The sequence below is a fragment of the Siphateles boraxobius genome, unplaced genomic scaffold (assembly GCF_051911475.1).
Source record: "Siphateles boraxobius isolate OS27281-9 unplaced genomic scaffold, OSU_SipBor_1 22, whole genome shotgun sequence".
In the NCBI taxonomy this organism is placed as follows: Eukaryota; Metazoa; Chordata; class Actinopteri; order Cypriniformes; family Leuciscidae; genus Siphateles; species Siphateles boraxobius.
The window spans coordinates 4,446,229-4,462,135 of record NW_027508833.1 but is presented as its reverse complement, the minus strand read 5'-3'; the positions used below and the strand labels follow the sequence as shown (position 1 = coordinate 4,462,135).

Sequence of the window (15,907 nt, the reverse complement as noted above, 5' to 3'; positions counted from 1 at the left end):
CAGACTCATCTTTCTTGTTTAACTAAAATGGTCAGTGCAATCACATATTCAAATATTTCACATAGGTAAGTGTGTAAAACGTATTACCTGCTGTCTTCAAGTGAGGTACAATATGCTTCCAACAAGGTCGTTTTGGAATGTTGCAGCATTGCCTAATCAGGGAGAAATTTACTTGCTCACATTAACATCGTTACTTACTCATACTTAACATACAAAAATGTTTAAAATGTTACTTCGGGTCTAAATAATGCCAATTTTGATTTAATGTTAACTTCACACTGAGGTGAGATGGCTACTGCTCTTATTGGTAGATGAAAGAATAAAAAGTTTAGTTAAAATATGGGTTCTTTGCAGATTCGGTATACAATCCTTTTAATGATTTTGGGTAGTGCTGGGCAGTTTGACCAAAAATTTATATCACCTTTTTTTTCAAAATTATGCCGGTTTTCCGGTTTATGACGGGGTTTTTTTTCCATGCATAATCAGGTGTTCAAAGCATTTTCTACTGGTTGAGAGAGGAATTACTGCAGTAAATTGACTTAGGATGGTCTATTTTACTGTCATTAGTGAATATTGTAGAATAGAATAACGCCCAGTATAACCTAAAATTGTTATTTCTTGACGTTCTAATAACGTTCTTATAACCAAGCAAGAACGTTAATACAACATTTATATAACGGGAGAATTGAATGTTCTTATAACGTTTTGAATAAAGTTCTTATAACCAAGAAATAACGTTAATACAACGTCTAAAACACTGGACGTTTTGAATGTTCCTAGAACATTCAGAAATAACGTTTTTATAACTTAATGGGAACGTTATGAAAACGTTCTTATAACCTAAAATTGTTAGCTGGGGAAGAGGAGAGATTCGCGATTGCACTGAACATGTTTTAAGTGCAGGATTCTCTGAGCGAGCCCAGAGAAAATAGACCTATTCTAACAAGAGCAGCGTGTATCTGAGAGCACGGCACATTATATTCCGTGCGCGAGCAGAGAAATTCACGATTGCGCATTATATTAATGTACTTTCGCGCTACAATAATGTGCTCTCGACATTTGACAGGAAAATAACTCCATAGTTCTGTAGCATCCATCTTCCCTGTAACGTAACACCAGAGCACTGCTGTTTACCCCATAGACTGTAAAAGGTTTACCCTCGCCTCGCAGTCGCTGCTTAGAAGTGCAACATTGTAAAGGGTCCGTCTGAAACAGTGTCGCGCGGCGCTGCGTAACGTTCCTTCCGAACGTTGTGTAATTAAATACATCGGTATGCCGGTATATTAAAAATTGATATCATAAAAAAAATATACACCGGTTTTCGGTATGAACCGGTATACCGCCCAGCACTAATTTTGGGTCTTACAGTACTGTTTGACAGTATTTTTTAAAAATGCCCAAATTACCTTCAGTGACGGGACCAGTTCTAGAATGTGCTTTAGCTTGATTATTTGCGTTATTTTTGCTTCAGCCACCGGTACCTACATGGAAAAACATAAAAAAGATTATTAAATGCTAAACTATTGAGGGTCACTAATACAAACAACAATGGTTTAAAAGTCATTTTGAAGATGAAAAGCTTGAATTTATAAGCCAAATGTCTCTCTCGCTAAAGGATATAGTCTATAATCTACTGAATTGTGCCTGCTACTTAACTATAATGTAAAAATTTGTAACCTGCAATTGTTAAATCTTAAAGAGATATTTTTACCTGATTTATCTCATAAAAAGTTTTATTGGTATAAATCAATGTATTTACTTAGGTTGATTCAGTGATGTTACATTTTTTTTTACTTAAAATCAGTTAATTTAGATGCTACCATTTGTAGGTTACTTTTTTCAGTGTAGACCTCTAGACAGTGTAAAATTCTCTCACCAATGATATTCTAAATTAAAATGAATTTTAAAAATAAGCAAATCAATTACCCACCCCATTATCCTCATAAGAAAGCAACCTCTTTAAGTTCAGTACTCTGGAAAATGTGTTTCCTATGCCTACCGTCTCTTGCTTTGGGACCTGAATAAGAGCAGACAGCAGCTCATCTATATCCGGGAACTGTGCAATGGCTGTGAATAAAAGCAAAGAAATCAATAATGTCCCACCAAGGAGTGGTGCCATGTAAATATTTAGGCATCTGGTAAACATTAATACATTACGATTGTGGGTGCAATTCTAGGTAGGTGTGATCCAGGAAATTAAGAGCTATTAAGATCACCAACAAATTCCTCAATAACAAGTAAGGCCGGTTTCACACTGCACACATAAGCAGCAAGTAAGCAGTGCAGTGCATATTATTTTGGCACTCATGTTAACAGTTTGCAGAAGTATACACTGTAAAGTTTTGGTACAGAACCTGTTTTTCTTGTGTGTTTTTTTGTGTGTGTCAATACTCAATACTTGACTACAAAAATGTGGGGTTGTAATTAGACTAATACCTGAATGTAAATATGGCTCCCTCCTCATGTAAATTAGATTTCATGACGAGCAAGTTTGCCATAATTCTCAGTGGACCACTCCTGATAACAATGGATAAATACTCAATACAGTGACCTAAAAATAACTTTTTTTCTGTATTGCTATTACACAGTAGAAGCACCGTTAGTGTGAAAGCGCAACATCAGCCTGCTGTTGCAAACCACTTACATACTGCTTACACATGTGGTGCAATACAGACCTAATAAACACTTAATTGTCCGAAACTGCAGCTTCGAAGGGTGAAACCAGGAGGAAAAACAGCCTGAAAAAGTCTCTAAAACTGACAAATAAAATGTAGTATTTACCATTCTTCAGACCAAAGAAGAGCTCTTCATTCTGCAACAGCTCCTGGAAATTAATCAAAGAGAAGATTATTTAATTAATGAGTGAGAGAAATAACTGAGTGAGAGAAAAAAAAAACATACAGATAAAAGGTGATCACCTCTATGGTGTCCAAACGTGAGTTGATAGTGGCCTCATCCAGCAGGGGCTCAAGAATATTGGAGCGTAACCGCCGCTCCCCACTGGCAGTCTTAGTGTAGTTTAAGACCCCAAACAGAGTGTGCTCACTTCTGCATATAACAGCATACGGTTACTGCCATTAAAGTCGGCATAAAACAGAAGTTTTGATAGCCTTTTCTTCCTTATATTGACATATATCTGAGTGAAATGGCAAGAAAAATGTAGGGCGGGACTTGATTTTGTTCATCAGGAATTGATTGGATGGTTGTGGTTTGCTACAGCTGTGATCTCATGTGAGTGACAGGTTGTCCTGCCCTTACGCCAGTAAACATCATCAGAGAAGAGGGTCCTGTTTACACCTGGTAATAAGATGAGTTTGTCAATCGAATCACAAGTGGACGACGCTAAATAACAGGTGTAAACGGGGTCTAAAACGTTTTGAGCTTGTCCACTTTCAACCACTTCCAGAGGTAGTCGAAAAGCATTCGAATGGATTGCTTTTGTAGTGTAAACGCTCATCTGGTCGAATGTGTTCGAACAGCCACAAAAGACCGTCTACACACCGCCTACTTAGCAAATGCATAAATATTATGGGAAGCACGCTAGCCAGACAGGATTTAAACTTTGTCAGCTGCAGACTCAAATTTGGTTTGAAGATGATAAACGTAACAAGCACAATGTTCTCTCACCATTCCTGGTTTCTAACACGCAATCACAGTGTTTGTGTGGTCTTGTGGCTATCAGACCAGAAATGAAAGCTGCTGCTCTCCGTGTGTTTTTTCATCGTCTCAGGTCGCGTTCATATGTAAATTGCACAAGCTTAATTTAGGCATAAAAAAACGGCTTCACCGTCTCAAAACTAAGCACTGTCTTGCTCTCTCTCCCTCGCACATATTAATTAAAATAAATCGACACGATGGCAAGGTCGGAAGACTAAAGTTTCATGTGGAGCATTCGGAGATTTCTTTTTTCCTGAATTACCGCTGGGTGGGAATTGTGCTAAAATACGTTCCACACATTCAGCTGACATATAAACCACACTTTTAAAAAAACAAAAAAAACTATCCAGTGATGAAATGTTTTCTGTGATGACACAAATCTTGTGGGATGTCCTAACCGCCGGGATAATCACACAACGCGCACACGTCCGATAATGACACGTCTAATTCACGAACTAATGACTCATTTGAACCGATTCGTTTTAATGAATGGTTAAAACAAATGATCTTTCCAACACTGAACTCACGAGACGTCTGAATCGATGTATAACTAATCGGTAACACTTTACAATAAGGCAACCTCGTTTGCCCCCGCGCACACATTTAAAATCAGCGTGTGTGTGTGTGTGTAACATGCTGGGACACACAAGGTGGTAGAGTACATGTACAGGTAGGCTATTTTATGAAAAAATAGAGTAGCTTATCCATCGCTACTGTAAATTAAAAATAATAATTAAAAAAAAAAAAATTCCTTCCTATCCCTTGCTGCACTAAAAAAAAAAAAAAGGCCCTACCGACCCATGACCTCAACTGACAACCAACCGGAACCAAACTTTTTTTATGCCTTATCCATTAAATTGAAAGATCTGAAAAAGCCCATACATTTACCCAGCGTTTCCCAAACGGGGTGCCTTCTGGCGAGAGCAGGGGTGCCGTGTAAAAACTCCATTAAACATTTTTAAATTGCTAAAATGTGTAAAAAAATAAATAAATAAATGTATCATCAATCTCGCATCGTTGGAAGCGTCTAATAACAACAAATAATGCACACAAATTTATAATAAAAAATGCAACTCATAAGTTTTCCGCGTTCGTTGAATTGCGGGGGTTCCTCATGATTTCATTCTCGTGCTTCATTCCCAGCGTCCACACATAAAGCTGCCTCTTTTTCATGGCTTGTTGCGCTTACGGTCAAATACACACGAAACATTGTCACAACGTCCGTCTTGCCGCATATTCACAAACACATCGGTTATGTCCGTGCTGCTGTCAACGGTAACGCGTGCGATTAATGTTTTTCAGTTTTACGCGTTAAAAAAGATTTAAACACAATTAACGCAGCATCCGTTTTTTTCTGTCATCCTTTGGCTAGCGTTACATTATATAATCACGTTCTTATTCATGCAAATGCTTTTAAACCATGCAACCGCGAAAAGACAAAAGAGAACGCGCTGTCTGTGAATGTCCTGCTGACACAGGACGACGCGCATCGCGTGCCAGAATCGACTTCTCTTTCGTGCTTGAACGAATAATAACACACAGTTATGACAAAATGTCCGTTTTGTTGAGTATCCTCATGAGAGCAGTCTTAAATTAGTTAAAATCTTAAATTAGAGTTGTGAGAAGATGGGACGCGTGTGAGATAAACAAGTGCAGCAGTGACAACAGAATCAAAGAACAGGTAACAGAGAAAATTACTCACTGCTCTTGACTAAAGAACGCTTGTAGCTTTAATAAGGATTCACAGGGATTAAAGTGAAAAAAATTCTTCTGACTGAAAATTTTTTTCAGGCCAAGTCATATTCCTTTAACTTTATTTAAATAGTCGAGACCAATAGCGTTTTAAGGGGAGATGTTTTAAACCGCTTTAATATTGCCAGTTTGCATATTTTAAAAGCTATTTTAATCTATGAAAAAAAATTACTTAGCTTGACAAATAATCAACCATCTACATAACTTTTCAGTGCATGTTTTTATTTATCTTATAAGACCAAACAATGCTAAATTATATTAATATATAGTGTGTTTAATGGCAAATCGTTTTGGCTGAGGGCAAAGTGAAGTTTCATAACTTTATATATTTAGGCTATTTAACTTTAACTGTGTAGCCTATTAGAGAGCTGACTAATGTTTGACTGAATTGTTTGCTTTATTTCTCAATGTATAGCTTCTTATAGCCTACATATTAGGCTACTTATACTTTTATGGATATTATTGATAATTAAAACTGACATTTAACAAAAAGCAACAGGGTCGTGTAATGTTAGATATTCTAAAATATATAAAATAGGTGTATTGTATATATTTCGTTTTATTGTTGATGAAAAGAGGCAGAGTTGTATTTTATACCATATTTCATTTTATTGTTGACTAAAATATACATAAAGAGATAACCGGAGTAGCCAGAGCGAGATGAGTGACGAAACCAAGATCGGCGCGGATCCGTTTGCAGAATAACCGGACTCGCGTCCTCGGGAGTTCGTTCTCCCGAGTCGAACTTGCCACGTCCGAACTATCAAGGACGCAAGTCCGAGGTTTGCGTAGCCTATTGGTATTGAGAAACGGCCAATATTGACCCGCGTTCTGTTTTCTATCATGCGCCGTGCACGTTTGCGTTGACGTAATATGCACGCAAACGCACCAGGGTTCGATAGAATTAAGTTGAACGTGAAACCAGACCAACGCTGCGGGGGGCGCAGGGAACAAACTCGCTCGGATTCGGACCGCAGCAAACCAGCTGTAGCCTGACATGCACTTCTCCAAAACTAAGATTAATTGAGTGAACACGGAGCAGTTTTTCCGTGAGCGGGAATTGAAAACCCGGACTGGACCATAAGCGAAGTGATTACAGAATGTTAGAGTGGAGAGAGGAACGTGCTTTCGCTCCGATCCAGGCTTTATCACATCCCCCTCAGCAGGGTGAATACACCTCGTCTTTCCTTAATTTAAGACCTATTCAAACTAAAATTAAGACATTTATCACACTATTTGAGAAATGAAAGCCTATTTACGGCCTTAACATTATGAAAAGTGAATTTAAGACATTAAGGACAGACGGGAACCCTGCAATTGACGGAAATCCGTCATAGACTCGCTGCAATTAACGGAAATCCGTCGTAGCGACGGAGAACTTTAATCCCTGGGATTCATCTATATTTAATTTATTATTTATGCAGTGAAGACTGTAAAGTGTTTGATAACTTTATTCAATTTCTGTGTATTTTCCTGAGGATCCAAGATGGCGCCGCGGATGGCTGCCTCGGTGTGGAGCTCTCCAGCTATTGTGTTGTTTTTGTTCGTTTGTTCTGCGTTTAGTCATTCTTTTCCTATCAGTTTCACCAAAGACGAACTACTGGACATTAGGAAACACACACCAGAAACCTTTTCTACAGTTTTTGATTATTCGGACGTTTTGCTGTACATTCTCGTCGGAGGGGCAGCGTTGTTGTTCAAACGCGCGTTCAGACGCAAACGCGGGAAGCGAGCCGGCGCGCTGGTTAAACTCCGCGAGCGCGGCCTGCGCACTGCACTCCCCAGCATTCATCTCGCGAATCTCCGATCCCTTCCTAACAAAACGGATGAACTTCTTCTCCTCACCCACATTAACAAGGATTTTTTAAACTCTGCTGCTTTGTGCTTCACTGAAACCTGGCTGAGTGAAGCCATACCGGACAACGCAATACATCTGCCGGGCTTCCAGCTGTTCCGAGCGGATCGCAACGCGGAGCTAACGGGGAAAACGAGAGGTGGTGGACTGTGTTTCTACATTAACGAAAGTTGGTGTTCAGATGTAACAACACTGAAGAAGATGTGCTCTCCTAATTTAGAGGCACATTTCATAAACTGTAAACCCTTCTACTCGCCTCGGGAATTTTCCTCTTTCATTCTCGTGAATGTTTACATCCCTCCAGACGCGTGCGTGAGCGCGGCGCTACAACAGCTGGCTGAACAAATATCTGAAACGGAACAAAGGTACCCAGACTCTCTTTTAATCATTCTTGGGGATTTTAACAAAGCAAATCTTTCCCGTGAACTACCAAAATACAGACAGCACGTTACATGTCCCACCAGAGACAGTAATATACTGGACCACTGTTACACCACAATAAGGAATGCGTATCACTCCGTCCCACGGGCAGCTTTGGGGCTCTCTGATCACTGTTTGGTTCATCTCATACCGACCTACAGGCAGAAACTGAAATCAGCTAAACCTGGAATAAGGACTGTAAAAAGATGGACTAATGAAGCAGAGCAGAATCTACAGGCCTGCTTTGATTGCACTGATTGGACTGTTTTTGAAGCTGCTACCAATGATCTGGATGAGCTCACAGATACTGTAACATCATATATAAGTTTCTGTGAGGATACATGCATTCCTACCAGGACATTCTTATCATTCACTAATGATAAACCATGGTTTACTGGGAAACTCAAACACCTTCGTCATGCCAAAGAGGATGCTTACAGAAGTGGGGATAAAATCTTGTATAACCAGGCCAGAAACAGATTGACAAAGGAGATCAGAGTTGCTAAAAGGAACTACTCTGATAAACTGAAAAACCAGTTTTCATCCAACGACCCATCATCAGTCTGGAATGGCCTGAGGAACATTACCAACTACAAGTCACCATCCCCTCGATCTGTGGACAATCAACACCTGGCTGACGATTTAAATTCATTTTACTGCCGGTTTGAAAAGCCCTCATTCACACCACACACCCGGTCTGATCTGCACTTCACACATTCAGCATCACCTCCTGTTCTCCAATTATCACTCCCCCCTCCTGCCATCCAACCTGAGCTTAAGGTCTGTGTGGAGGACGTGAGCCGAGTCTTCAAAAAACAGAAGACTAGGAAAGCCTCAGGCCCAGACGGCATCTCATCTGCTTGTTTAAAAGCCTGCGCTGACCAACTGGCCCCGGTCTTCACGCAGATCTTCAACAGATCATTGGAGCAGTGTGAAGTTCCCTGCTGCTTCAAACGCTCCACTATCATTCCTGTCCCCAAAAAACCCAAAATCACTGGACTTAATGACTACAGACCTGTCGCTCTCACGTCTGTGGTCATGAAGTCGTTTGAAAGACTGGTGCTGGCCCACCTGAAGGACATCACTGGACCCCTGCTGGATCCCTTTCTGTTTGCTTACAGAGCAAACAGGTCTGTGGATGATGCAGTCAACATGGGACTGCATTATATCCTACAACATCTAGACAGACCAGGGACTTATGCAAGGATCCTCTTTGTGGACTTCAGTTCGGCCTTCAATACCATCATGCCTGGTCTTCTCACAGCCAAACTGACCCAGCTCTCCATACCATCCTCGATCTGTCAGTGGATCACCAGCTTCCTGACGGACCGGCAGCAGCGAGTGAGACTGGGGAAACACACATCCAAGACACTCACAATCAGCACTGGTGCTCCCCAAGGGTGCGTTCTCTCCCCACTGCTCTTCTCCCTGTACACTAATGACTGCACTTCTAAAGACCCCACTGTCAAGCTCCTGAAATTTGCAGACGACACCACTGTCATCGGTCTCATCCGAAACGGTGACGAGTCTGCTTACAGACTGGAGGTTGAACAGCTGGCTGCCTGGTGCAGTTATAACAACCTTGAGCTGAACACGCTCAAAACAGTGGAGATGATCGTGGACTTCAGGAGGAACAGCTCAGCACTCCCCCCACTCACCATCATGAACAGCACTGTGGAAGCAGTGGAGTCATTCAGGTTCCTGGGCACTATCATCTCTCAGGACCTGAAGTGGGACAATCACATTGACTCCACTGTGAAAAAGGCCCAGCAGAGACTGTACTTCCTTCGCCAGCTGAGGAAGTTCAACCTGCCACAGGATCTGCTGATTCAGTTCTACTCAGCCGTCATTGAGTATGTCTTGTGCGCTTCCATCACTGTCTGGTTTGGTTCAGCTACCAAATCAGACATCAGGAGACTACAACGGACAGTCCGGACTGCGGAGAGGATTATTGGTGCCCCCCTGCCAAACCTCCAGGACCTGTACTCTTCCAGAGTGAGGAAGAGAGCAGGTAAAATCATCACAGACTCCACTCACCCTGGACACCACCTGTTTGAACTGTTACCGTCAAGACGGAGACTCAGATCACTGGCCACAAGAACATCTCGGCACAGGAACAGTTTCTTCCCACAGGCCATTTCCCTCCTGAACAGTTAACACTCCTCCCAAGGCATATGCCTGTAAGTGCAATACTCCCACTGTTTAGTGCAATATCCTACAACTCAGGTGATACTTATATGTAGATTTATTTATTTATAATATTCAAAACACTGTAAATAGGTTCATAATCTGTAAATCTGAAAATGTCTATTCTGACTAAACCCAACTGTGATAGTTTTATTCTCATATATTTATATTTTTTATTCTTATAATTTGTAGTATTATGTTTCATGTTGTATTTGTATATGTCCACTGGAAGCCTCAGTACCAAAACAAATTCCTTGTGTGTGCAAGCACACTTGGCAATAAAGCTCTTTCTGATTCTGACATCAGTAGCAGTATTGGTATCAGTGATACTGGGCTTCATTCATAAAAAAGATGCCATTAAACCATTATTTAAAATATACTGTCTTTATGTTGTTTATACATTAATTTGGAGATTAACTGTGAAATTATTACATTATAAAATATATTAAAAACAAGCTATCTTGTGCAATTATAACTAAATTATCCCAATATAAAAACACAAATAGGCCTACACTGAGTGAGCAAACATTTAGGTGAGATTTGCAATGGTAATTGAGCAATGTTTTGCTGAATTATGAATAAAAGCCTTAATTAAATATGTCATCATGTAAAGTCATCTCTGCAGAAGAAATTAATGATTTCCTAGACTTTAAATGGATGGACAAAAAAATTTATAATATTAAAAAATATCTATATGACAGTAGGCCTATATACGGCAGTTATTCCCTGTGGTATTTAAAATCAATACATTTCAAGGTATAGTATCAAAGTAGTATCGTGACAACACTAGTGTAGGGTGCCACAATTTTTTTTAAATTTTCAAAGGGTGCCTCGACTGAAAAAAGTTTGGGAAACACTGCATTTACCAACCCATAGACCCTCCCCTCGAAAAAATCAGAACAGAAGTGGTTGAAAGTGGAAAAAAGAGATTAATTACAATACTAGATGTAAATGAGTATGTCTCCCTTGTCTAGGCCTACTTGTGATCCCATAGATCAAGACGCATCTTAATACCAGGTGTAAACAGGGCCGAGAAGAGATGTCGTAGCAAGAGGGAAAGAGGAAGTTATTTTAATTAAAGATTATTGAGTGCACATGAATTAAAAAAATATATATGTCCACACAGTAATATTTACAAAGTTTAGACAAAGCTTTAATAAAAGGAGAAAAAAGGACCTGTCACTTCTGTCGCACCAAAATGAAATCTGTGTGCTTTTTTCAGTCTTTTTACTTTTTTGCAGTGCTTTAAGTGGGCCGGTACGCGCCGGTACTCAGTACCGCCAATTCCAAATATAGCTATTGAGCGTACCGCCACCTCTACCCGTGCGCCCAGAACGTGCTTTTAGCGTACCAGTACGCTTATTTGGACAACTGTTTTAATCCTTTGGCTGCGCTGCCGCTTTTCAGAGCGCCCTTCACAATGCACGCTTTCTAATTCTCACCGAAAGCAGAGACTACATTACGCATACACCCTTGAGTTTTACAAGTGAAAAGCGCATGCGTCGCTTTTGCCGCTGTCAGTGTCAACCAACGTGTCTGGAGAGGGTGTGTGAAACGCGCAACCATAGCTGCTCGGTTAAAATACAAATACAATGAACACTATGGTTATTATGTTTTATAATTTATTTTATGTACATTTTGTTCAAAATTTTTTCAATACCCTTTTGCACATTTTATTTATGTTCAGTAGCTCTTTCTACAGTAGCTCTTTCTAGCTCAAGCAGATCCATAAACTAATAAAAGGATTTATTATTTTTTATAAGGTCTGTTGACTGCTGTATATAAAAGTCAGCAAAAATAAATAAATAAATAATAATAATAGAGTACCGGCACCTCTTTTGGGCCACTTAAAGCACTGCTTTTTTGTGTGTATTTAATATGATAAACTGTGTGAAATGAAGCTGATCTTGGTACAGAGGATGTGTAGATCTTTATGGATGACAGGTGTTCAAATTCTGTTGAAATCTGTGGAGTTGTCTGTGGAATTCTGTAATAGAGATTCTGTGCAGGTCAACTTAAAACTGCAGACACATAATGCTCTGTGTCTTTAATTTCTAACCTGTGATCTCTGTGGTTCACTACTAGTTCCAAGTTGCTGGCTGATATCGTGTCAATCATTGCTGTCTGCTCACTGCCAGTGAAGACCACTTTCAGTGACTTAGGAGCATATATTGAGTTCTGAACGAACTCAAAGTACTTTAGTAGGGCAGATGCAGATGCCAGGCAGTAGTATCTATAGACAGACAACATGTTTTATTTGTTAATGCTTTAGTCATATTCATCATATATGATATGTCTTACAATCAGGGGTGCAAAATTCAGTTCCTGGAGGGTCACAGCCCTGCAGAGTTTAGCTTCAACCCTAATTAAACACACCTGATCCAGTTATTCAAGTCCTTCAGGCTTATTTGAAAATTACAGGTATGTGTGTTGGAGCAGATTTGGAACTAAACTCTGCAGGGCTGTGACCATCAAGGAACTGAGTTTTGCACCACTGTCTTACACATGTTAATTATTATATTTATGTAAATACATTCATATCTCTAGTATGAAATGGAACTGAAACAGGCAAATATTTCCTACTGTCACAGTGAAAGGTCACCTCTGAGATAATGTCTATCTTGAGTCCATATAGGTGGAGCTCTTATACTAGTGCATCACTACAAATCTTATCATGTATATCCAAAATCCTGGAACTAAAACAAAAACATGAAACAGATCCCTTGAAATGCATAAAACCCAAGTTTATCATAAAGATGGAGGGCTTACTTGGTTTGCACCTCCATCAGCACAGTGCTGAACTCAGGGACACAGAGCTGCTGTAAGTACTCCAGGCCCTTCTTCTCATTAAAGTACTTCCTCAGAACAGGAGTGAACGTGACTGACTCCACAGGTAAAAAATAAATATTTTGCACTCAGTCAGTTATAGAGGATTCTAATTATAGAACTCAGTTAAATAAGATGTGTACAAAATCTCTGACAATAGTGCTAATTTACAGTCTCTATGGTAAGAGTCACCCAACCCTGATTTATAGATGAGATAGAGGTAAAAATAAAAAAAAACAAGTATGATACCGGGAAGGTCTCAGTGATGAAACTGTAGAGTTTTGTTCCTTGTCCTTTCACACTAGAAGTGTCTGGCATCAGAATCTCCAGAGGCATCAAGTTATGCAGCTTAGTAATTACCTGTATTAACATTTAAAATCATTGGTGTCAGTTTTACAAAGTGCATACTCCTCTACTGCATTAAATTGTCAAAAACTCATTATCTTAGCTTTGCAAGTTCGTCTCACTAGTTTTTTGCACTTGCTCTGCAGACTAAAGCAAAGTCTTTGACTGAAGGCATGAAAAGCAGCCGATCGCAGTACGAAACTTAGCTGTTGCTCAGTTTAGATACGTTTTGGGAGTTGTATTCATGAGAATCGTTAGGGTCACTCGCACAAAGGGTGTGGCTAAATATTTTTTTACAGTCACACGCAATTATTTTCGGTCAATTATTATAGTCGGTCGCAGTGTAGAGCCCGGTATGTATATATTATAATTACACTAAAAATGTACTTAATTAAAATGAAAGTAAAATGCTAAGCAAAGAGCAAATTCTCTTAGAATAGTGGGCCTCAACCAGGGGCAGGGGTCCTCAACAAACTTCTAAGTGGGCCTCAAGATGACTTCAAATTATTTAAAACAAGACAAAACAAGCATTAAAATAAGCTAAAACAACTAAATGATTGGAGAATTCCTGCATACGCCACCAGAGAGAAGTCTGCCATTTTCACTAGAAGGTCCAGTTATGACATTTGAATCCAAAGTAAAAAAAATAACAATGAAACGTGCGTGGATGAAATGGTTTGATAATAAAATAACAAGTAAAATGGTTTATTAGCATGTTCTTTGCTTTTTTAAAATATATATTTATTTTAATCACTCAATAAAATATTGCTTTCATAATGTTTGTTGCTTTCACAATAACTGATTTCATCTTTACCTTCACAGTGACCCTACAGAGTACAAGCGGTTTGGAGAATGGATGCATCTTTACCTTAGCATAAGTTCCAGTGTCAGCAAACTGAGAGAGCACCAGCTCTGAGCATTTGACATTGATACTGGCCATGCCAATCTCCCCCCGAGCTAAACCACGTCCCTCCACCACAGCCACTATCACAGTGGACGCATGAGACGCAGATGCAGATGAAGACGTTGTCACTAGATTAAAAGAGTTCCACAATGAGACGAATGTGCTGAATGAATGTGCTGAATGAATGTGCTAAATCAGTTGATTTAGCACATTCATTCTAAACAAAGGAATTAATCATTCAGGACTAATGACATCCATCCAGAAAAATGTGTAAGTTAGTTAATTAGTTAGTTGCGTACTGTTGAGGTCTCGCTGAGGGGTTCGGCCAGGGTGTGAGAGTGCAGGTGTGGAGTGGGCAGATGAACCCACAGAAGAGCTGATCCTGTCTGCTCTTCCACTGATTTTCAGCTGCCATTGAGCTAAGGAGAAAGAGTAGGACTATTTAACTGATGTGGGTTTTCATGCAAACATCTTATCTACTGATCAGGTTTGCAGATGATCGATATGCAGTGGGGCCCAAGAGTCTGAAGGTGCCTTTCCACTGCACACAACAAACAGCAGCTGATGGACCAGAGGGTTTACTACGAGGCAACTACATCGTATGTGATACGCTCGATGTGATGTATTTCAATGTATAAAAATAAAATCAGTGTGTGTGAGGTGAGAATTATTAGTAAAAAAATATTTTTTACCTTTATCAGAAACGCTTAAAATTTAATATAAATTGATAAATAAGTGATACATTATTAATTTAATATTTATATTTTTAATGTCGCCATATGTTCCCTCCAAAATTACTGGCGGTCATTTCATTTGCACTTTATGTATAGCTGTTTATTGTTTGTATTTTATATATTCATTTATATATTCACGGTGAAAGTTTGCTGTTGCATTCCTTTATTGGAGACAAAAATAAAAATTGCAATTCAGTGAGGGTAAAACACTACCTGGAGTGCTGCTGGTCGGCCCGGGCTCAGAGCTCGAACCCGGCGTCACCTCTTCAGTGCTGCTGAAGAACATCTGGCTGCTCTCACAGGCCTTTATAATATAACGAAAAAAAATATTACTGTGAAAATAAACCAAATTAACCTAGGTCAATGTAACTATTGGCAAATTTGTAAACTTCTAAGTATAATATTTAAATTATAACAACAAAAGTATAATATTTAAATTATAACAAAAAAGTAAAGACACTAGAGGGTATGCGCGTGACGTCAGTGTCAGCCGGAGTGACTGCGGTTACGCCCAATAAGTGGCAAAAAGACTGAGCTGCAGCATTTGTTTTCACATGAATGCCGTGAAAAAAACAAAACACATCTAAAATGGGGAAGAGTTTTGCGATTTACTGTACAACTACATTTGACAAGAAATCTGAGGTATATTTTATAAGAGACTGCCGAGAGCTACACAACAGAGAAGCAAATAGATCGCTGCAATTCATAGAAACAACTCTGTTGTAATTCAAATTTGTTTTATGTATTTCCCTGGCGTCAAAATCAGGCACATATAAATGTCAGGAAACACAATTTCTCGCTGCATATCAATATTCATGGATCACTGGATCGTTGGTAAGTTGTAAGGAACACTATATCAAGTTCAACCTTTAGTTTAAACTGATAATCGTTTGTTTTTACTTTATTTATTTTTTTTGCAGTTTCCCCTAATACATCCAGTCACGCAGAGGGGTGGAGGGGTGTCACTCTGAGGGGTGTTCCGGCGGGACAGTGACGTCAACGCATACCCTCTATAGCACCTAACCCGTGTTGTAAGGCTAAACTTGACAAACTCTAAACTTGCCCGTCAAATCTGATTGAAATTACTGTAGCAATGTTCAGGGAAGAAGGAGGCGGGAACCGGCAAACATTCAAACATACTTTATTAAAATAAACCAAACAAACTAAAATACCGCCAGCAGCCCCTCGCGGACGACTGCTGGCTTACCCAAAATAAACATAACGGCC

The 15,907-nt window shown here is 39.6% G+C and overlaps 1 protein-coding gene across 3 annotated transcripts in view; it reads right to left on the bottom strand.

Annotated features, from left to right (window-relative positions):
• The window catches only part of msh4 (mutS homolog 4), a 31,404-nt gene that overhangs the window by 7,800 nt on the left and 7,697 nt on the right, over positions 1–15,907 (bottom strand). Inside the window, exons 3-13 of one of the 3 annotated variants that reach the window (XM_077238397.1) lie at positions 14,894–14,993; positions 14,246–14,365; positions 13,911–14,074; positions 12,947–13,057; positions 12,641–12,756; positions 11,931–12,104; positions 2,919–3,048; positions 2,782–2,824; positions 2,000–2,067; positions 1,407–1,481; positions 88–152 (exon numbers count right to left, since the gene is read on the bottom strand). In XM_077238397.1, coding sequence (XP_077094512.1) covers positions 88–152; positions 1,407–1,481; positions 2,000–2,067; positions 2,782–2,824; positions 2,919–3,048; positions 11,931–12,104; positions 12,641–12,756; positions 12,947–13,057; positions 13,911–14,074; positions 14,246–14,365; positions 14,894–14,993 — 1,166 coding nt within the window. The remainder of the gene's footprint in view (positions 1–87; positions 153–1,406; positions 1,482–1,999; positions 2,068–2,781; positions 2,825–2,918; positions 3,049–11,930; positions 12,105–12,640; positions 12,757–12,946; positions 13,058–13,910; positions 14,075–14,245; positions 14,366–14,893; positions 14,994–15,907) is intronic. The other 2 variants (XM_077238399.1, XM_077238400.1) reach the window with 2 other exon arrangements.